The 21275-nt window shown below is 50.0% G+C and overlaps 7 protein-coding genes across 7 annotated transcripts; 4 read left to right on the forward strand and 3 right to left on the reverse strand.

Moving 5' to 3' along the window:
- Positions 1-575: 575 nt before the first annotated feature.
- On the reverse strand, positions 576-2819 carry LOC100824683 (22.3 kDa class VI heat shock protein). The gene is made up of 2 exons (XM_003568119.4): positions 2395-2819; positions 576-1416 (listed from the first exon to the last, which is right to left on the reverse strand). The coding sequence occupies exons 1-2, from the start codon at positions 2711-2713 to the stop codon at positions 1166-1168; spliced, it is 570 nt and encodes a 189-aa protein (XP_003568167.1). The 5' UTR covers positions 2714-2819; the 3' UTR covers positions 576-1165.
- A 1864-nt stretch (positions 2820-4683) lies between these two features.
- LOC100824986 lies at positions 4684-5299 on the forward strand. Its single transcript, XM_010232901.3, has one exon. It carries the CDS (start codon positions 4776-4778, stop codon positions 5079-5081), a length of 306 nt encoding a protein of 101 aa, XP_010231203.2. The 5' UTR covers positions 4684-4775; the 3' UTR covers positions 5082-5299.
- Positions 5300-7208: 1909 nt separating this feature from the next.
- Positions 7209-8612, forward strand: LOC100825293. The gene has a single exon (XM_003568120.4). The coding sequence runs from the start codon at positions 7287-7289 to the stop codon at positions 8325-8327; it is 1041 nt and encodes a 346-aa protein (XP_003568168.1). The 5' UTR covers positions 7209-7286; the 3' UTR covers positions 8328-8612.
- A 253-nt stretch (positions 8613-8865) lies between these two features.
- On the reverse strand, positions 8866-10818 carry LOC100842947 (scopoletin glucosyltransferase). Its single transcript, XM_003566026.4, has one exon. The coding sequence runs from the start codon at positions 10730-10732 to the stop codon at positions 9248-9250; it is 1485 nt and encodes a 494-aa protein (XP_003566074.1). The 5' UTR covers positions 10733-10818; the 3' UTR covers positions 8866-9247.
- Positions 10819-11238: 420 nt separating this feature from the next.
- Positions 11239-14779, forward strand: LOC100843250 (traB domain-containing protein). The gene is made up of 9 exons (XM_003566027.4): positions 11239-11820; positions 12177-12224; positions 12371-12430; positions 12831-12917; positions 13000-13104; positions 13722-13835; positions 14023-14123; positions 14228-14339; positions 14495-14779. The coding sequence occupies exons 1-9, from the start codon at positions 11248-11250 to the stop codon at positions 14618-14620; spliced, it is 1326 nt and encodes a 441-aa protein (XP_003566075.2). The 5' UTR covers positions 11239-11247; the 3' UTR covers positions 14621-14779.
- A 445-nt stretch (positions 14780-15224) lies between these two features.
- LOC100825914 (peroxidase 1) lies at positions 15225-17127 on the reverse strand. Its single transcript, XM_014898331.2, has 4 exons — positions 16782-17127; positions 16495-16680; positions 16238-16403; positions 15225-16121 (listed from the first exon to the last, which is right to left on the reverse strand). Exons 1-4 carry the CDS (start codon positions 17022-17024, stop codon positions 15691-15693), a joined length of 1026 nt encoding a protein of 341 aa, XP_014753817.1. The 5' UTR covers positions 17025-17127; the 3' UTR covers positions 15225-15690.
- Positions 17128-19312: 2185 nt separating this feature from the next.
- Positions 19313-20792, forward strand: LOC100826540 (peroxidase 1). The gene is made up of 3 exons (XM_003568124.4): positions 19313-19624; positions 19730-19915; positions 20016-20792. Exons 1-3 carry the CDS (start codon positions 19427-19429, stop codon positions 20604-20606), a joined length of 975 nt encoding a protein of 324 aa, XP_003568172.1. The 5' UTR covers positions 19313-19426; the 3' UTR covers positions 20607-20792.
- Positions 20793-21275: the final 483 nt, after the last annotated feature.

A 21275-nucleotide genomic window follows, 5' to 3' on the forward strand; every position in this document is an offset into this window, starting at 1 on the left:
GCAGTGGCGGGGATGCAGAAATAGGAGGAGGAGGAGGATGGTGGGGCCCGTGTCAGTGGGAGAAGAGAAACGCTTGGACAAACCTGGCTAACAGAGGAAGTAACGTCGGCTCGGCCCGGTCAACCTGACATGTGGGCCCGGTCGATCACAAACGCGCTTATACGCCGTCATCGACAGAATCAGTGCTACGTGCAACAACTTCACTGAATAGCGGTGGTTTTACGCGAAAATTAGGAAAAACGGTGTTTTTCGCAACAACTGTCTGAAATGTGGTGATTCTGCGCAATTTACTCGGTACCGTAAAATACCTTTGTCTCTCTCTCGGACCCGTTTCTTGTTTCTTTTTCTTACAGCTACGTAGAACCTTGTGTCTGAACTATTGTGTGTGATTGTGCTGGAGAGAGTGAACTGAGAAGTGAGCTGCAGGCAAATTTCACCCGTACGAGAATCGCACTAAGGTTCACATGCCCGGTGAGCATCACAAAATGTTTTGGTAGAGTATTTCATTGGCATCAATGGCGCGCGAATCTCCTGAGTATTCTCTAGAAAAAGGAGAGCTTATTTTACAACAAATCTAAAACAAATCCAGTGCTTGAAATCATAGAATGTCATCTGGCCAATGTGCTGCTCTGAAGAATCATTGGCTGAAAGAGACACCAAAGCTTTCGTACAGCTCCGATGCTCTCGAGGCCCACTCCGAGCTAAAGGGACGGGGGTTAATACAGTTACGTCGTGCCGAAAGAAACGGAAGAATCCGCCCTTTCCAAAAGCCGCGACTTTTATACATACTCATCTACAAATCTGGAATCACATTTATGATCTGAGCTCGACGCCCAATTGGATCGACGGCAGAGAAAACCGACAGCGACGCTGCTAATCACCAGCCGTTTAACAGGGCAACGAACACTGAACTGAAGAACACACTACATTTGGTTCATTCATAAGATGCGCGCCATAGATATAGGTACTGTAATTTGCTGCTTTTGCTCTCCCGTCCCATATCATATCTTTTGCTCTCCTCCATATCATATATTTTGCGAATTTCTACAAGATCACGCCGTCTTTTCAGTCTCCATCGGAGAAGAATAATTCCCCTCCCCGGGCAAGGCGGCAGATGCATGCGATCCTCTCTAATCAAATTGCGCGGGCGGCGAGGTTCCGATTCTCAGGCGGCGTCGCCGCCCTTCTTCTTGGGCACCTTGATCTCCAGCGACCCGTCGCCGTCGTCGAAGTAGGCCTCCACTCTGGCCCCGTCCGCGTCCTCCGGCAGCTCCACGCGCCGGACGAAGCCGTGCTCCCACCACTTGCCGGCGCGCCAGTCCCGGCCGTCGGGTGGCGCCGCCGCCCGCCAGAGCCCGCTCACGTCCAGCACCCGCCCGCAGTCGCCGCTCACCTCCACGTCGCACTTCCTTCCACCTGAAGAGAAACCAAACTAGCTTTAGTACTGCATGTTGCAAGTGTGTGCTTAGCTTTCCTGGTTCCGGCAATCGTCTGCTACAATCTTTCATTCTTTCTTTCCCACGGCGGGGGATCATCAAAGTGGTGCCTCACTCCCGCACCACACGCAGTCAGGCAGACGCAACGAATATTTGCGAGGGGGGTGGGGGGGCAACTTTGGCAAAGATGCAAAGGTGTTTGATTCCAGCAAGAAGTCGTCGTGGCATCTGACAGACTCCCTGGGGACAGGGGACGGTGTTGATTGACAGACAGCAGAGTTAGCACTGGTGTTTCTTTTCCGGCGAATCTATGCATGCTTAAACTTGTCGCTGCATCGATGATCTATCAACACGACGTTCCTACTTCTAATCAACACCTGCTCCTAAGTCCCGAGTTCAAATTAGGACGTGTCTCTCGGTGTCTGTTCGACGCAAGGATATTTTTGGAGGGTCGGTGCCAGGAATTTCGGTGCCGTTTGCACAGGCAAGCAGCAAGCAGCTCATGGTTTTGTTTACTCTGAATCTGTGAAAGAGAAAACTATTTTTTCGTCCCTCAGCTTGTCAGAAAGTTCATTTCTTGTCCCTAAAAAACAATTCGTATTTTTTTCGTCCCTCCGGTTTGTACTTAATCCCGTAACCGTCGAGACCGTTGAAATTGCCCGTCGTTGTGCTCTGGATCTCGTCCAGGCACTGGTTATACTTCTCCTCCATCTGCATCATTCATATCTTAATTGAAAAAAAAATAAGTGAAAAAACTATGCGAAAATCAGACACGTGGCTATGAAAACCACTTTGGATGGACTAAAAGTGTCATGTTTTGGAGGGACGAAAAAAATACGAAATGTTTTTGAGAGACGAAAAATGAACTTTCCGACGAGTTGAGGTACGAAAAAATTACTTTTCTCTTTGGGAAAATAAATGGAGGAACAAATCAATAAAAGCAGGGGGGAAATCTAACCAGGCATGTCGGCTCTGAGGCAATACTCGCAGTCATTCTCGGCCCAGTCGACGGTCGTCCTGCCGCTCCGCCGGAGCCCGGCGAGGAGCACGTCCGACTCGAACTCCCACAGCGGGAAGGCGTCGGCCGGGTCGAAGAACTTGCCGAGCAGGTAAGGGCTGAACAAGGACCCCTCTCCAAACACGACCTTTGCGGGCTCGGGGGAACACTGGATGAACGAGGTGAAGGCGTTCTCCAGCAGCGACATGCGCCACTTGGGCGCCTCCGCGCACTCCGCGGCCTGCTGCCGGACCACCTCGATCGCCCGCCGCGGCGCCATTGCTGCTAGCTGGTGAGCTGGTGTTTGTGTGTGGGGGCGGGCACGAGCTAGGGAGGAATTGAGCGAGGTGCTCTCAGGTATATAGGGGGGACGGTGGTGGTGGGCCTTTTGCCGAAAGCAGAGGATGGGAGGGGAGGAGTGGGTTCCGTTTGGAGATGGTTTGGCTGGCTTTGCGGTGTGGTGTGATTCCCGCCTTTTTCATTTGTCTAGAGATTTCTCCGGAGGTCGGATTGTTTAACAAGTTCATCAGTTAAACCGGCTACTTTGTTACCTTAGCTAAATTGGCCTACCAGGCCCTCTAAAAAAATCATACCATGCGGCACACGTGGTGAATACTTTGGCACAGAAAGAGAAATATGTATTTTCCAATCTTTGATTGGCATAAAAGTGTAGGGCTGGTCCTTAATTTTTATCTAGACAACCCCCCATTCAAAAAGTCAAAACAAATTTGGATATTCGTCCTGTTCGAAGTGGTTTTGCGGCAAATTTTGATGTATGCTGTTAAAACAGACCTGACGTGTGTTCTTGATTGCTGTTGGCAACAAGTGTGTGTACAACTCTGTGACCTTGTGTGAACTTGGGTTGTTCCGTTATCTCGATAATGGAACCCGATCAATAGATCGTATGGAGAAAAAAAAAGTAAGGCGCAATTTTATCCCTCAATTTGCATCGTCAAGCCGTCACCTTGCCACCCTCAAACATAACTCTAACCCTAAGTGTCCAACAAACCATGACACTGACTTTGTCGGTCTATATGGCAAAGTAAGTGGCAAGACCATCCTAGGTTGGCCAGAATACCCGCTTCAACCGAGAGGAATAACCAAAAAAAATTCTCTATTCAATAGCTTTCTCTTATAGAAATATGAGTATTGACTGCCAACCTCGTCGAGATAATCGGACCGAAGCATAAGAAATTGACCGCCGAGCTTATCAGCGTCAATGGTCCGCCCAATTAGGGTAAAATAACAAACCATGTCTACGGGGCATTTGACTTGATGCCCTTCATCTAGATACATGGCACGATTTTAACCATCCATGATGGCCTCGTGATGCCTCTTTTGCACAATTGCCAGAAATGGATAGCCACTTTTGAGTCATATGTCCATAGGTCGTGGACATATGTTGTCTGACAACCTCTTGACTCATGGTAAAAGGTCTAGGGGACCACTCCCATGAATAAGCGAATAAAATTGCAATCATGTGACCTTTGAAAAAAGAATGGAACTAGAGAACCGCTAAATGTAGTGGGCTGTTGGGGTGTGTATGGTTAAGAAAATACAACCAATGATGACCCTGTCAAAAAGTTGGCTAGCCCATGACATGTGACCGTTATTTGGATTGGCATTGAAATTTTGACTCGCACGCAACATCTCGTGTCCGATGGTTTTGCCAAAACATGGCCGGACGGAAGAAAAGTTCACTAGTAAATTGATAGCCTAACTCAACTGCTCTTTGCATGATGGGACCAAATGTATTTTCTTTTTGTTTATTAAAGAAAGACATGATTATGTTTCATGCAAATATGTGTATGTCGCTCGTGTACATAACAAATAACATACGGGCTTGCAGCATATCAAAACAACACATTCGAGAAAAACACCTCTTGATGTGATGGTGGGTTCAAATCCACTTATACTTTAGGTGTTTCCCTTACGGTCTTTTACCTTAAAACAACAACACATACAAATACACTATCCTCTCATTTGCCACGCATTTGCCAATGCCAATTACGAGTTTACGACTCGCAAGAGCTGGGTTGCGATTTCAGATCCATCCTCGTCGTCTTCTCAAAGTCGCTTAGTAAAAATAGAGTCGTGTGAATAATAGTCGCACATTTCTTTACCTCACTTGGAATGTTCGGTGTGCATGGTAACAAAAATACGCCACAATATTACTCGTACTAAAATCTTTACAAACCGGCTGGCATGTTGGGCCCACGATGTAATGATATTTCCAATCTCTTCTGAAATTCCCAAAAGCCAAAGGCCAAACCTCTGTCCTAGATTGTTCCCCATCAAAACCCTAAAATCGTAATCCAGTCTCCAGGTTTTCCACGTCTTCGATGGGGCTCTTCTCGTGGTGGCGGGGGCCCCGCCGCGGCTCACCGGAGCCGTCGAACCAGCAGCCGGCGAAGGGAGAAGGCGGCGCGGCGACCCAGGTAGCCGCCGCCGGCACCCACGGGGCGATGGAGGTGCGGCGGCAGCGGCAGGTGGACGCGACGGTCTTCGAGTTCGGGTCGGCGGCCGAGTCCGGCGCCGCCGTGACTCTCGCGGGTTACTGCCCCGTCTCCGACGAGCTCGAGCCGTGCCGCTGGGAGCTAGTGCCGGCGGCCGGCGAGGGCGCGCCGCAATTCCGCATCGTGTTCTGAGCACGAGGAGCGAGCACCCCTATGTTGCGGCACGTGCCGTCTTGGTATCTTGGGCTGTACCAGGTTCCATAGGTATAAAAGGTGTGATCTTCGGTTGTATACTGGTACTAGCATTTCTTGAAATAAAACTTGAGATATTGATGGGTTTGTTAATAACATCCTTGTGGATCTTAATTCGCCATGGTATGCTTATCCGCTATGGTATGCTAATCCGCTAATGGTTGCGATGATGAGTTACTTCTGATGAATAAATTAGCCAATTTATGCAGAGAAGCATAGGAATTTCAAATGAGTGAACTTTTGGCTTCAGGATGTATTAAGTGCTAACAACCACTGAAATTGTTTAACACCCACTGAAATTATTATTGTGATAATAACCAAGATGCAAACCCAAACTTACAGGGCATAGGGGAGGTTGCAACTTCATAATGTTATGGAATTCTGCTCATTGGAAGATGTCAGAGTATATGTGGTTTTGTATTATTACATAAGGCATGAGTTTCTGTATTTGTGAGATAGTTGCCTTCGTTAAGTGTTTAGGAGAGACCAAAAGTTATCATCTTATCGAGCAGTGAACCTATACTTTAATTGCTTCTGTGACCAATGGGGATGATAAGCATGTGACCACGAGTGTCGATGAAATAGTTCCCTTATCGATCTATGCATATGCAGCCTATATGTTCTGCACCACCTTTTTGGTGCTGTACTTACCTGGGTTAAGACTTTTAATTAATAGCACATCTGTAAAGATCTAAAATCCTTATGTGATTCGTGTCAATTGGAAGAGTTGTTGGCTAGTGCTAAAATATTTTTACTCATGGACTTGATTCTGGCTTATCAGTGATCCATCTTTCCATGCCTTTTGATTTCAGAATGTTAGGCTTTTGAGCCCATTTTAGTTGGTCAGGGTGACTCTGAAACAACTGTCTGATCATAATTCTCCGCTATGGTTTGCTTTATTAATGTTGAATGGAATAGCTTCATGCCCTTAACTTCTGAAAATTTATCCCTGAACTAGCTTGCAATTTGTGATCTTATAACTTATATCCCTGAACCAGCTCACAATTTATGTTGTTATTATATCATTATTAAGATAGTACTAGAGTCAGTGAGTCAAACCAGTGTTGATGTATTAGTAGTAGTGCAGTAAGCTGCTTCCAATATGACAAGGGACCTGGTAAATTGTGACGAATTCCTCTTGTAAGTTGTAACTTTGGTTGGCCAGGACAGGAGACACCAAGTTTCTACACTGATAAGAAACAGTCAAGAAGATAGTTGTTAGCAGATAATGTTGCTACAACTGTTGACCGTCTCTGAAGACTACCGGCATGTATGTCCATAAGATGCACAGTAACTTCAGATTGATTACCAAATTGTAACCTCAAATCATTTAGCAGCCAAGAAAAGATAGTACATTTGTATGTATCAGATGCCTGTCACTTTACCTTCACAAGAAGCACTGCCTGGAGTGCCAGCTTGAACATGTGCTCTTGCTGAAATCTTGATATCTTTTTATTTGAACTGAGAGGTGAAACACAATCAGCATGCTCAAAATATTACAAAATTTGTGTTCCTGATCCAGGAGCAGCTTGGCGGCTCATCATAACTTCGTTAACTAGTGTTGGAGAAGATCTGTAGCTTGTGAGCTGTAAGAATCAACATGTATATGTGATCTGAAAACTTCGGTGCATTATCACTTATGATCATGTTGTATTGTGTCATTTTGTTGTGGATCTCCCCCTTTTGTTTGGGTCGTAATATTTTTACAGTATGTTCTTGGCAGTATGCCATCTAATTGAACTGTGATATTCAGTTGCAAATTATCGGTTGTAATATGTTTCTGCTGCCGTGGTGTGAGCCACTTTGTGCACACTGGTTCATTTTCTGCCCAAAGGTGGGGTCCGTTTCCAGATCTAACATGGAGGCAGGATGAGCTCCGGTGACTTCCATCGCAAAGCAAACTTATACAGGTCAAATTAGTTGGTCTAAATGAAATACTTACTCCTGAAGACTGAAGTCGTTGCAATATATGGCATTCTGAGCCCGGATCTTGCACATAACCACCTGCAGTTCCAATAAATATCAAGCAGCTTCTTCTGGGCGGTGGGGACACCCTGTCAGCGTCAGCAGTTCCATAGCCCCATTCCACCTCCAGCAGCTCGCGTCCTGCACAACACCTTATCGTCTTCTCTAGTTCTCGCGCCAATGGCATCCAGCCTCTTGAACCCTCCTCCCTCCAAACTCGCCCTTAACGCTCCAGTCCCACCTCTTCGGAAGCCTCCGTCCCTCTTCTCGCCACCGCACCGCTCTCCTCTCCACCTGGCCCTCCTCGTCCGCAGCCCGCCGCCACGACGCGTCGTCCAGTCCTCGTCGTCCCCGTCGACAGACGGCGGCGTCCCTTCGCCGCCGTCATCGAGGGATGAGGCCGTCGCGCAGGCGAGGTCCTGCCTCGCAACGGCGCTGCGCAAGCCGCTCAGCAACTCGCTCCCGGCCCGCAACAAAAAGCCCAAGAACAAACAGCAGCGGCAGGCCCGGTTCCGCGCGGAGATCCCCGTCGTCGACGAGTCCTCCCCGGGATCCCTGGCGCGGCTCGCGTTCGACGTCTTCTCGGGACTCGGCGTCTCCACCAAGGGGGGGTCCCCCGCGAGGCTCCTCCTCGTGTGGCCTTCCTCCGAGGATCTGAGCGAAGCCCTGCGGGAGTTCGAGAAGTGGGGGGACACGACATTGGCGCACGCGGACCTGGACTCGGTGTCGTCGTCCACGGACGCGGCGGCCAGCGACGCCGCCGTGTTCCTGGCGCCGGCGCGGTCGCAGGCGGAGAAGCTGAGGGCGGCCGCCAGCGCGCTGGACCCGAAGCCGGTCGTGCTGTTCAACCCGGCGTGGGGGTTCGAGGACGAAGAGGAGTGGTTCGGCGGCGCCGTGGCCAAGGGCTTCGTGGCGTCCTTCGACGTGGTGTACTCCTTCACGGGGCTGGAGGTGAGGGGCCTGCTGAGCAAGAAGAAGGGCGTGCTACTCCGGCGCGTCGACGGCGGGAGCGGGAGGTCCGGCGGGGAGAGCTGGGTGCTCATGGTGGAGGACGAAGAGGCTCCGTCGGGGTTCAAGGTCGTGTCCCGGCTGAAGCGGCGGCCGACGATCGGCGAGGTGGAGAACATGATGTATAACCTCATGGCCGCCAACTCGCCGGTGACCAAGTCCGCCAGGTTCCTCAGGGAGCTCGTGTCCAATGTGACAGGAAAGAAGCAATGAGCGAGCCTACTGCTTTGCGCTGGATTTGTGTGTGTCACGGCCTTCTTCTGAATTTCAGTTTTTCTGTCCAAATTGCCTGAAAAACAAAGAGCTGAGGTAGCTGTGTTGTGGTGTAGCAGCAGTTCTGATTTTCCAATTTAGGATGCATTTGCAGAACATCTTCAGAAACACGGGATGCACTGCTAAGTGCTAACTGGGAGTCAGTCGGATGCGCTCCTTTGCACCTTTTGAATTTTCCCTCCTACCGAAATCAGACGTTGCATTCCTTCGTCTCTTCTACGGAAATCAAACTTCCTGAACTGCTCTCTGATGATCACGGCAGACTGATCAACCTGAACGCAGTTGCCATAGCTGTAGGCTTCAGAGTTCAGATCACTTCTGCTAGCAACTGAATATTGCAACATCATGAGGCGGTGTAAGTAATACGGAGTACTCGCTCCGTTCTATAATTTTTATCGAAATATTACATGTATCCAGACATTTTTTAGGAATAGATACATCCATATTTGGGCAAATTTGAGAGAATTATGAGAGGGAGTAGTCACTAAGAAACATGTTGCAAAGATGATATGCATAATTGCCACTAATTCTGTTTCCGAAAATAAATCACCAACAGGCAGGACTGCCAATAGCAACTATCCATCCGTTCCATATCGACAGACACTTCTGTCCCATATTCAAGTAAGATGGTACCTATGATCGACGAACTATGCATCCTGACGGTTATTGTACCAATATTCGATTATCAGATCCAAACCAGCAGTTGTCAAAAGCATCAAATTGACACTCAGGTTTCACACACACAAAAAAAAAATGAACTGAACTTCTACAGCATAACTTCATGATGGCCAATGTAATTACTCAGGATTAAACTCAAGGCATGATCGCGCTGGCACCGGCACAGCTTCTGCCACCGATGTTCATGGGTACGATGTCGCGGCTGCGCCACCGTTGGCCGCCCTTGCTTCTACAAGATCATCGATCAGACGGCGCAGATCGCGGTACGATGATCCGCCTTCTACCACTGCTGCCCGAGCCTTCACGGCGAGCTCCCGTGCTCTGCCCCTTGCAGCCTCCCCTGTTCCTCCGGGCTCCAAGAACCCCGCCACGGCACGCGCTACCGCCTCCGCCGGGACAGTCTCCTTCTCCTCGTACCTCGTGCTCCGTGGCCCGTCCCACACCCTCTCGCCTATCCTGAGAACGTCCGTGACCAGCCTCTCCCCGATGAACTGGTCGAACACTAGTGGCCATGTCAGCATCGGCACGCCTGCCGCCGCCGCCTCCAGCGTCGAGCTCCACCCACAGTGCGTCAGGAACGCCCCGACAGCCGGATGGGACAGGATCGCAGTCTGCGGGGCCCATTCTCTGACGAGCATTCCTTTGTTTTTGACCCGCGCCTCCCACCCCTCCGGCGGCGCCCATCCGTCGGCCCTCAGTACCCACAAGAACGGCTTGCCGGAGTTCTCCAGCCCAAGAGCCAGCTCCTGAAGTTGGGTTCTGGAGATGGAAGCGTAAGTGCCAAAGCACACGTACAGCACAGAACAACTCGGCATGGAGCCCAGCCAACGGATGCATGGTGGTGACTCGCCGGTGTTTGCTCCGGCCTGCGGTAACGGTAGAAACAACGGGCCTAGGAAGTAGGCGCGCCTCACGTATCCCTGGCGCGCGAAGAACTCACAGTACGGCTGCTCCAGGTCCAAGAAAGTGTTGACGGCGAGGCCGAAGCAGCTTGGTACTCGCGCCGAGGCCGCCAAGCGCGGGTTGGATCGGTCGTGCTTCTGTTGGCACCTCAAGAACTCCGGCAGCTCTGTCCTCGGGATCCGTATCCCAGGGCCTGGAAACCCAGGAACGGTCACCTCCAGGTCCTGGCCATCGGAGCCGCTGCTTTCCACTATGCCGCTGCTGAGGTGCCGCATGGCGAGCATCGAGAAGGAGCCGACGACGCTGAACGTGACGCACGGCACGCCGAGTTCTTGGGCGATGGTGGAGTTCCAGAAGAAGTGGAAATCTGAGATTACGACATCGGGCGACCGCGCCCTGATGAGCGCCTCCTGCGCGGGCCGCGTCAGCGCCTCGTCGATGGCCGCGGCGTCGACGCGCCACGCGTCGCCGCTGCCGGCGGCAGCGGACAGGTTCTCGACGCCCGGCGGGAGGCCGTCCACGTCCGGGAACGGGTAGGCGGCGATCTTGACGGCGCTGCTTCCGATGGGGCCGTGCCGCTCGAGCGCGGATCGGGCGACCGGGAGATTGGCCGGGGTGACGGCGATTGTGGGCTCGACGGCGTCTGGCCTGGCCGCGGCGAGGCGGACGGCGAAGTCGGCGTGTGGGCCGATGTGGCTGGTGGCGAAGAAGGGGATGAAGAGGATCTGCAGCTTCTTGCTCTGCACTGGCGCGGCCGAGGCCATGCTTCGTGACTTCCTGGCTTTGGTGTGTCGGCGGCAAATAATGGAGTGTGAGTGCTCTATATTCCTCTCAGGCAGACAGCGGAAGAAGCTTGTGGTTGAGCTGATGCGAACGACGCTCAACTATGTACAGTAGCATTGTAGGCTTGACAATGACAAGAAGCCACGAGGTTTTCCACGGCTGTGATTTAAATTATTAGAAGGTGCCGATCATCAGATGAAATGATACACAAGGTTGTATGCTAAACTCGAGAAACTTATTATGATGAATTGGAGAGAGTAATTATCGATCTGGTAGAGGTATATCTCACGATCCGGGCTACAACCAGACGTATGTGCCTGGCGTCTCCGATCCGAGAGAATCGCCGAGTTCTTTGCATGTGACTACTTACTTAAGCTCCTGGATCCGGAGAAGAGAGCACGACGACGATGGAATGCAAGTGCTGGCTGCTGTGGCCGTGCGCGGGTGCCTGCCGCTCGTCCGCGGTCCAGCGAAAGGACTAACCGACGTGGATCGGATGGCTAAGATCCTGCTACCCTTTGCCGGTAGAGAGATCCCAGCCGTTCGCCCGTGGGTTCCACGTCACGAGTGTCCCTCCCTGGCACGCTCCACAGGACGAGGTGATCCGCCCCCAAATCGACGCCCACCACGCCGCATGATCCGCCCGCGTCGCCTCTTCCTCCCCAACTCGCCGATCCACCGGACCCCCCTCCCAAGCCCGCCTCGCCCCCGCCGCTCCCCGCTCTCCGCCTGCCTGGCGGCCCAAACCCTAGCCCCGGCCCGGCGCCTCGCGCCACTCGGCCTGCTGATGGATCCGGCCCCGCCATCGGCGGGAGCGGACGCCGACGCCGAGACAAACGGAGATGCTGTTGCCTACGTGGACGCCGCGGAGTTCGCGGACGCGGGAGTGGGGGGAGAGGACGCGGAGCCTCGGGTGACGGCGGGGGGCTACGAGCCGCCCAAGGAGCTGCCCGAGGAGCTCGCCAAGGGGGTGGTGTGCCTCGAGTGCGCGACTTCGGCCCAGGCGGTGGAGGCGGGAGAACGCGGCACCTGCCGCGTCTACGTCGTCGGCACAGCCCATGTTTCGCAGGTCAGCTCGCCTCGCCCTGCCCTCTTGACCCCTCGCACCCAATTCCAACCTCGATTTCGAGAGTGAATGGCAGGTTTGCCATTCGGATTGTGTCAGATGTTCTGCTTCTCTCTGTGGCCAATGCATTGGGTTTAGACACCACTGTCTGCGAGCATTTGTTCCAGTTTCGGAATAATTGTACTTTTGCAGCAAAGGAAGTTCTGTCGATCTAAGGCTTGCAGTCGCCTCTATTTTTGGGCTTAGCAGTAAATCATAGCTGCGATCTACTACCCAGTGGTTTGATTTGAATGTGCGTTATGTGCTGAAAGAACCGCATCAGTCATGTCTTGATAATTTGACTGTTGATTTCATTCTAGGAATCATGTGATCAAGTGAAAGCCGTCATCAACTACCTGAAACCTCAGGTTTCTTCCTCTCTTTATCATCAGCAATATTTGCACTAATTGGTGGATCACCAGGGAGGTTGGCTGCCTGCTTGGGAATGTTTTGTATTTTGTAATTGATCTCGGAGATTCTCTACTAATTTATTGGACCCCATTGGAAAATGCAGGCTGTTTTCTTGGAACTCTGTTCCAGCAGGGTTTCCATTCTGACACCGCAAAACCTTCAGGTATGAACATTCGGCATGTCTTAACACTGCAGGAGGAAATATATGTTTTCTATAATCATTGTTACATTGAAGCTATTGCACTTGTGAAATACCAAAAACACGATTGAAGTTTGCTAGAGAAAAAATTGTTAGGAAATTATTGGTAAAAAAAAAAAAACTTCAGTTCAGAATTCGACCTACTCAAGTTAATTGATATTGGGCTTCAAATTGTGGATGTGGATGTCAATTATCGCATGGATACCTCTCATGCGAAATACTGTTAGATAAATCATATTTATGGTATATCTTGGCTGATTTCTAGATCGTTGTAAGGTTGGGTACTTGTGCTTGTTCATGAATGAATTGTAATTCTCGTAAGTATATTCTTCTAGTCCATCACTCAATCTTTGTTTGGCCATAGGTTCCTACTATGAACGAAATGCTTGACATGTGGAAGAAGAAGAAGATGAATACTTTTGGGATACTCTATAGCTGGTTTCTTGCACAGGTATGCATTCCTTCTTGTTTTGCAGTCAGTACTATTAAAAGTGTCATGGTAGCTGATATTGATGCTGCTTTTGGTACCCAAGGTTGCTAGCCAACTTGATGTGTTACCTGGAGCTGAGTTTCGAGTGGCATTTGAGGAAGCGATGAATTATGGCGGCAAAGTTATCCTTGGGGATCGCCCTGTCCAGGTAGGCAACCTAGTAGTGTGAGTTTGGTTCTTGCTATTTATTTTTGCTGTTTTTTTGTGAATCTAATACAATTATGTTCAAATCAATCATCCACATGTAGTGATTTCTACACACCATTTTTTTTCCACTTCACATGCCATTAATTTGGAAGTTGATATCAATGTGAGCATACTGATACAACTTCTGATGTCAGGAAGGACAATATACATTGTTATCAAGTTGATCTTCACATCTGTCTTCTTTGATTTCTTAAAAGATGGTTGGCACTTGGCACTGCTTGTTTGTGTCCTGCTGTTTTAAACTCTTAATCTCAATCTAATATTGTGGTGTGCCGTAAACTTATGAGGTTGCTTCTGTATATTTGACCGAAATGGTTATATTCGTCTACTTGTCACGCGTTGTGCTATAGTAGGATTTGCTTTGAGGGATAAAAGATGGCTTATGATGATTATTGTTGCTCTTTGCCGCTTCTACTCGTTGGATTGCTCTTTGCCTCTTCTACTTGTTGGCATCATATTATTTACATTCAGCAAGTCTTATTGGTTGCAGAAGAGGAAATTTACTTGATGTTTAATTTTTTATTAACAATGAACTAATGCCATACTTTGTTTTTCAAGATCACTTTGAGGAGAACTTGGGGGAAAATGTCATTGTGGCACAGGACCAAATTTCTGTACTACATCGTTTCCCAGTCCTTATTTTTACCAAGCTCAGAGGACCTTAATAAAATGGTACGCTGTCCTAGGTTTCCATACAATGGGCAGTTCTATTGTCATTTCCTTCTTATTGCTGTAAATGCTCTGAATGATCATATTTAAGAATTAACATACTTTGGTACTTTTGAGGCTTTACACCAGATCTGCAAGAAATTTTTATTTCACTAAATTTACATAGAAATGTGAATGCTTGTCTATTCAGTTAAAGGACATGGATGATGTTGACATGCTAACACTTGTCATTCAAGAGATGAGTAAGGCGTTTCCTAGTTTGATGGAGACACTTCTACACGAACGTGATATGTGAGCTCCTTTCAAGTTACTTTACTTTCTATAAAGCAGTTTGTGCTGTCATTCTCACTGGTACATTAATTTTTGAGATTTAACTATTGCAAATTTGTTTGTAGGTATATGTCTTCCAAATTATTGAAGGTAGCAAGGGAACATTCTTCAGTGGTGGCAGTTGTGGGAAAAGGGCATGTTTCTGGAATAAAGAAAAATTGGCAACAGCCAATTGAGGTTAGATTTTTCTACAAGATATTCAATATGTATTTATACTTTTTAGGACCATGACATTCATTAATAATTTTAGATACTCATCTTGGTTATCCATTGCTTTCTCAGAAAGAAAGATTTTTTTATACTGCAACTTTAATTTTCGATTTTTCTTGCAGGTACAAACTTTATTGGAATTACCAGTGGTTAAGCAAGGTGCTTCCAAGATGAAAATTTTGGCATCAGTTGGAGTATTAAGCGGTGTAGTAATAGCAACTGGAGTCTATATATGGGGTAAAAAATAACAATGTATGAATCAATGTGTCAAGCATTCTGTTCAGCATTTGTAGTTTCTAATAAAGAAGTATTAGTACTATTTAGTTCTTACTTGCACTTTTGATTTTACAATAGGCATAAATTCTGAAATTAAAGCTATACAAATGAAAGAACAATTTTACTGCATTGTTCTAGGATGTGGCTCTTTCAAAGCTTTTCTGTTTTGCTAGGGTTGTGCTTTTCTAAACTCTAGTGACACATTTAAATGTAAATTTTAAAATATAAAGATGGTTTGATCCTGATTTTTTATCGAGAGCAAAAATTATATATGCACCACCCATTCTAACCTGCAAGTTACTTTTGAGGAAATTTTAACCCGTAAATTGCCGTAGTTTCTCAAATTTAGCTTTGTTTTTTATTCTAATGCATTGCTATGTTTTTTGTGTGCATCTCTGCCCGTGTATATAGATATTTAGTTTACATGTTTGTTTGCTATTTCTAAGTTAGTGGGAAATAGTTCAAATTCTGACCAAGTTGCACATTTGTGTTTTACCACAGACTGCACATAATTTGTAAACTTATGCTGCTACTCAATTTACGTTGGATCAGAATCACTTCTCAGGACAGTCGACCTAGAAATAAGAACTTCTCATTTGACTTACAAATAGACACTCCTTGAGTTTTGTGTACAAACATATACTTACAAATAAGTGACGTGGTCACGTCACTTAATTTTGGAGAGAGGGAGTATACGAGTGTTTTCTATGAACACGGATCAAAAGTTTACTCGCACAAGGGATCGGTGACCAAGTTGAATTGTGGCTGACCAAACTAATGGTTGGTTAAACTACCAAAGAAATAACCCATGCATGCATGATTCGTGGTCAACGATGGTCATGCGTAGCAAGGACACCACTTGTTTTTCAAGTGAAACTGATGATCTCCTCAGCAAAGGTGCACAAGTTACTTCCAGTCTGTTTTGCATTTTTGCTCAATCTGAAGTTCTGAACCAAAAATACCAGGACACGTATAAACACCGATCCATACAGATCAACCAGTGCATGTATGTGTATATGTACAACCCTGGACCTCTAGCTAGTTAGTCCACAAAAATGCCACAGGTGGCCCTAACCTCGCCGAGACAGCCGAGGAGCACGTCGGTGCGTCCCATCTTGACCATGGCCGCCGCGAAGTCCTCGAAATACTCGTCGGGCGATGACGCGGCGGCCATCCTGTCGACGTAGACTTTGGTGGCGGGGTCGTGGAGGAGGCCGCCGTCGGACTGGAAGAGGCCCCTCCCGGCGACCACGTGGCGGTAGTAGCTCAGGCCGAAGGTGAAGCCGCTGCCGGGGTCCATGGGCACCTTGGTCGCCCAGCCGCCGTGGGCGTGCAGAGCGCCGCGCGGGCAGAGCTTCTTGAGCTTGGCCGCGTAGACGGCGTCCAGCGACGGGTCCTGCTCCGTGTCGGCGCTGAAGTTGTACAGCCGCTTCTCGAACGCCTCGCAGTGCGATGTCCCGATGCTGTGGCACCCTGACGAGAAACCAAGGCTGTTAAGCTGTTGTTGTCGTTCGTTCACGCGGAGATCGAAGCAAAAGGAAATTAAGGTGTGGGGAGTGGGCGCGAAGGTAAGGTAGGTAGAGTTATACCGAAGAGGACGGCGATGTCCTTGGAGTTGAGGGACTTGACGCTGAAGAAGGTCTTGACGTCGACGATGTTGGAGTCCGGCGGCGCCAGGTCGGTCTCGGCGTACTCGGCCAGGGTCTCGTTGCCGTCCCGCCTCCCGGTCTCCACGGCGTACCACGGCCCTTTGCTCTGCAAACAGAAAAGCAGCCGGCCGAATCAGTCAGCAAATTTAGCTAGCAGCTTGAGAGGGATGGTCTCGATTGTGAATTTTCCTTTTTACCAGGTAGACGGCGTCTCTGGCGGCCATGGCTATGATGTCGGCACAGGAGACGGTGAGCGGGCAGACCGACTCCAGCCTCGCCTTGATCCTCTCGATCGCGCCGTACCCGCGCATGCTCCGGTTCGGCGTCGCGTCCCTCTCCGCCGTCCCGCTCCTCGACCTCAGCATGATCGATCCGTCGCATCCCTGATCTCAATTAACACCCCACCACGCACGATCTAATTAAGGCTTGGCCGCCCAAACCAAACACGCTGAAATAAGGCATTCGATCTCGATCTGGGTTAAACCTGGACGAAGCAGTCGTGGTAGTGCATCCGGAGCAGGGAGGGCGCGAGCGTGGGGTCCTCGCGGAGGATGGCGTGCATCTCCGCGAACACGACGTCCTCCGCGGCCGGGCACGTCGCATTGTAGAACCCGAACCGCAGCCCGGCGGCGCCGCCTGGCTCCTCCGCACGCGAACCCTTCGGCAGGGCCGCACCGATCAGCAGCACCAGGCAGGCCACCAGGAGAAGCCGCGGCTTCCTGGACATGAGGACGACAACTAGTGACGAATAACGACTAGCGTGGAAATGAACGGACCCCGTGGGGTATATGCACGGAACAGAGCTGCAGGATCGGCAAAAAAGGTCAAAGGGTTGTGGTTGTGACGTGCTTTTCGCACAGTGTGGTGACGAGACGAGAAGAGACATGGATGGAGTAGGACCGACTCCTCCCCCCGCCTCGAGGCTTTGTGTTTGCTTTGCATTTTGCCTCGGGTTTGGTTGGTTGGTTGGTGGGTGCGTGTGGTTGGGCGCGCGCGTCGGCTGGGAATCTCGAACACTCGTCGCGTCGGGTGAGCTGGTGAGGTTCGTGTTCGTCGTCTTGTCCTTGCTCTCTTTTTTTTTGTTTTGAGAAACTGTCCTAAGCGTTCCGAGCTGAAGTATGATGTTGGGCTCTAGCCACATCTCGTGGGCCGTACTGTACCAGGCCAGAAGCTAGGCTCGTCGGTGCGCTATTGCGGGCTAGGCCCGGCTCAATTGGCACATAGGTCTAGTGACAAAGTGCACAGAGCCCATAAGGCCATAACTAAGGGCAGTCACCCTCCACCGAAAAAAAAAAGAGCTCTGCTCGGCCGTGGAGTCTCCACTACGTGGAACCTCACATGCAAAAAGTCTGTGCCGGTGGTAGAGTACAAACAGAAGATGCGACGCACACTTCATTTTTCCTGCTAACTTCGTTCTAGAGTATTGTTGGCTGATGTATACCACTTAGCCGCCTGTATCCTTTTTTAGTGCTAGAAAACAAACTACGCAACAACTCAATTTACGGTGATTACGAAAAATGATAATAAATAATCAAGCATCAAATCAATGTCTCTTGGAAAAAGAGAAGCATCGGATTAATGAACACGGTATCAAATTTTCAGAAAATAAGTACGTAATTCTTAACGCACAGAAATTCCTATAGATACAAATACATTTCACAAAAACATACTTTTTGAAATTAAGGTTTCACGTGGGCATGATCGATGGGGTTTTCTCGGCGGGTGTGCCACGCCTGCAGGGCTAACTTTTTAACATAATCCTAATCTACCGAACTAAGACATTTCCAATGAATCTGACGGGTTGGGTCCACATGTAAGGTGACAGGTAGCTAAATTGACCGGTCCACTTGTACATGTGAGCCGTACTTTCTCAATCCCCTTCCGCCAATGACTGAAACGTTCATGCTAATGTCGCTGTCGTAGCGCGCCTTGGACCATGAAGACGAGCACCCCCAGGTCATCCTCTGGCATGGTGAAGTAGGATGACTCGTCGTCCGCCCCGCACAGTACTCCACCTCCGTCCGGATGCTCGTCTCTAAAGTTAAGGGGATCGAGGCGCTATGGTATGGTGGGCTGGGTTTGTATGCGGAGGGGAACAAACTGGTGTGGCAAGTGGTGGTAAATTCGTTTGTGGCCTACTGTTGCCTCACGGCTGGGGAGGCCGTTCCTCTCATGTTTGGTTTGCGGGGATATGATTGGGTGAAGTTTCAGTGTGGGTGGAGGACAGATCCAGCCATATGGTGGAAACGTAATGCGGAACGTGCCCATGCACACCTTTTGGGAAAGTAGGCCTCAACGACGATGAAGAAGAAGGGTACGAGTGTGGGTCCGGCGGCGGGCGTGGCGGCCGGGGGACGCTGGTGCTGCCAGATGGGTTAATGGACGGGCTTATTGGCACACTCCCAAACCTCTATAGAGAAGAGGCGGAAGTAATAGGTTCAGGTCCGGGAAGTGAACGGTCAGGCAGCAATGGCGTCGCACAAACCACCCTCGTCCGCCGGAAGGAGATTGGGAAAGCACGGGTGATGTGGATAGACCGGTCAATTTAGCCACACGCGCGACACCTTACCTGTGGATCCGACCTGTTAGATTCGTTGTCAATTGCAATTAATAATCCGATTAATTAAGGTTATGTGAAAAAACTAATAAGCCAAGTGTAGAAGGACGAAGCACCAAAGTACACCTTGGAGTAGCATATTGGCACCGATGGATATGTTGCTCATGCAAACAACCAGTAGGTGGCACATTAACTCTTGTCCGGAGCAAGTTTGATTAAAACGTGGTAACGAATTTCCGTTCCGAGACCAATTAGTTAAGTTCATCTGCTGATGTGCGTCCGTCTGGCTGTCCGGCCGGCCGCCTCCATTATACGGTATCCCGTGTACTACCTGCTACGCGAAAGATTCCCGCCAAGTGCAACCAATGAACAACTCATTCAAGCCATGCGATTTACCTGCTGCTTCCCAAGACAGCCTACCACATGCAGGCGTGGGGACACTCCCGGCGCTATATATTTCCGGGCCGGACACCAATTCAGAAGCAGCAGCAGCAGTTCAAGCTTCTCACTGATTAGCTAGCCATCGGCGTCTCCTTGCCAAAGAAGAAGCAATTAAGTTTCTTGGCTTCAAGATGGCGTCGAGGGCTCTGATGGTGGCGCTGCTGCTCGCGGCGGTGGCCGTGGGGTGCGCGCGGGCGCAGCTGCGCGAGAAGTTCTACAGCGAGTCCTGCCCCAGCGTGGAGGAAGTCGTGAGGAAGGAGATGATGAGGGCGCCTCGCAGCCTCGCCGCGCCGATCCTCAGGATGCACTTCCACGACTGCTTCGTCCGGGTAAGCAATGCGCATTCATCCTCAACAATCGTTGCAAAATTCAGTGGCTGGCCGTTTATGTTCAGTGGCCCTGACAGCAGTGAATGAATGGATATATACATGCAGGGGTGCGACGGGTCGGTTCTGCTGGACTCGGCGAACAAGACGGCGGAGAAGGACGGGCAGCCCAACCAGACCCTGCGCGGGTTCGGCTTCGTCGATACGGTGAAGGCCGCCGTGGAGAAGGCGTGCCCCGACACCGTCTCCTGCGCCGACGTGCTCGCCCTCATGGCCAGGGACGCAGTCTGGCTGGTCAGCACAACACGGACATCGCTTTGACATCCAACATTCCAAGCTGAACAACCAAAGTTCTTAATGCTGCTCGATCGTGGTTTTTTTTGTTTTGTTTCAGACCAAGGGGCCATTCTGGGAAGTTCCTCTGGGCCGGCGAGACGGCAGCGTGTCCATCTCCAACGAGACCGACCAGCTCCCGCCCCCGACCTCCAACTTCACCGTGCTGACCCAGCTCTTCGCCGCCAAGAACCTCGACGCCAAGGACCTCGTCGTCCTCTCCGCCGGCCACACCATCGGGACCTCGCACTGCGTCTCCTTCACCGACCGCCTCTTCAACTTCACCGGCAGGGTCAACCCCACCGACGTCGACCCGACGCTCGACTCGGAGTACATGGACAAGCTCAAGGGCAAGTGCACCAGCCTCAACGACAACACGACGCTGGTGGAGATGGACCCGGGGAGCTTCAAGACCTTCGACCTCGACTACTTCACCGTCGTGGCCAAGCGGAGGGGCCTCTTCCACTCCGACGGCGCCCTGCTCACCGACGACTTCACCCGCGCCTACGTGCAGCGCCACGCGGGCGGCGCCTTCAAGGAGGAGTTCTTCGCCGACTTCGCCGCGTCCATGATCAAGATGGGCAATGTCGACGTGCTCACCGGTACCCAGGGCGAGATCAGGAAGAAGTGCTCCGTGCCTAATCATCATTAGTTAACCTACGGGTTGACGTACGTACGATGATTTTCATTTGTGGCCATCTTTTTTTTTTCATGTACATTACATCCTTTCTGCGCCCCCAATGTTTTTTGTTTATTTATTGGTTATTTTGTTACATTACGTCCATGTAAAGTATCTCCCAGAAATTCACCGTGATAATAAACTCTGTCTTTTCCCCCATTGCCTCTGCAGTCTGCATGCGTGTTTGCGGTAGATTATTTGGAGCTCCGTGCCTAATCATTCTGAGAACAGAGTCAGACCACTCTAGGATTTAGCCGAAAAATGCTTAATCCTGCCTGTATTTTTTTCTTTTTGAGAAAAATCCTGCCTGTAATTGGGCTTGCTGGTTCTCGCCTTGTTTCGTTGGTTGCGCAGGCTCTCTCGTCTGTTGCTAACTAAAGGGCTTCGAAAAGGCTGTGCTGTTGTGGGCTACCCAAACTCAGCCCGTCGAGTACCCCTAAACTTGTGCAGAAGTTCGGGGACGGGCCACGGGCCCTTTTGCATTGGGTCTAGTGCTAAATGGCACCCGAAGTGTAAAGAGCCCATAACTAACCTTTTTTTTTGGGAAAGAAACCACAACTAACTCGGCCGCCCTATTCGTGTAAAAAAAAACTCGGCCGCCCTATTTTTCTTTGGAATGCCTCACATGCTTAAAGTTTGTAT

This window comes from Brachypodium distachyon, chromosome 2, assembly GCF_000005505.3.
Source record: "Brachypodium distachyon strain Bd21 chromosome 2, Brachypodium_distachyon_v3.0, whole genome shotgun sequence".
Taxonomy (NCBI): domain Eukaryota; kingdom Viridiplantae; phylum Streptophyta; class Magnoliopsida; order Poales; family Poaceae; genus Brachypodium; species Brachypodium distachyon.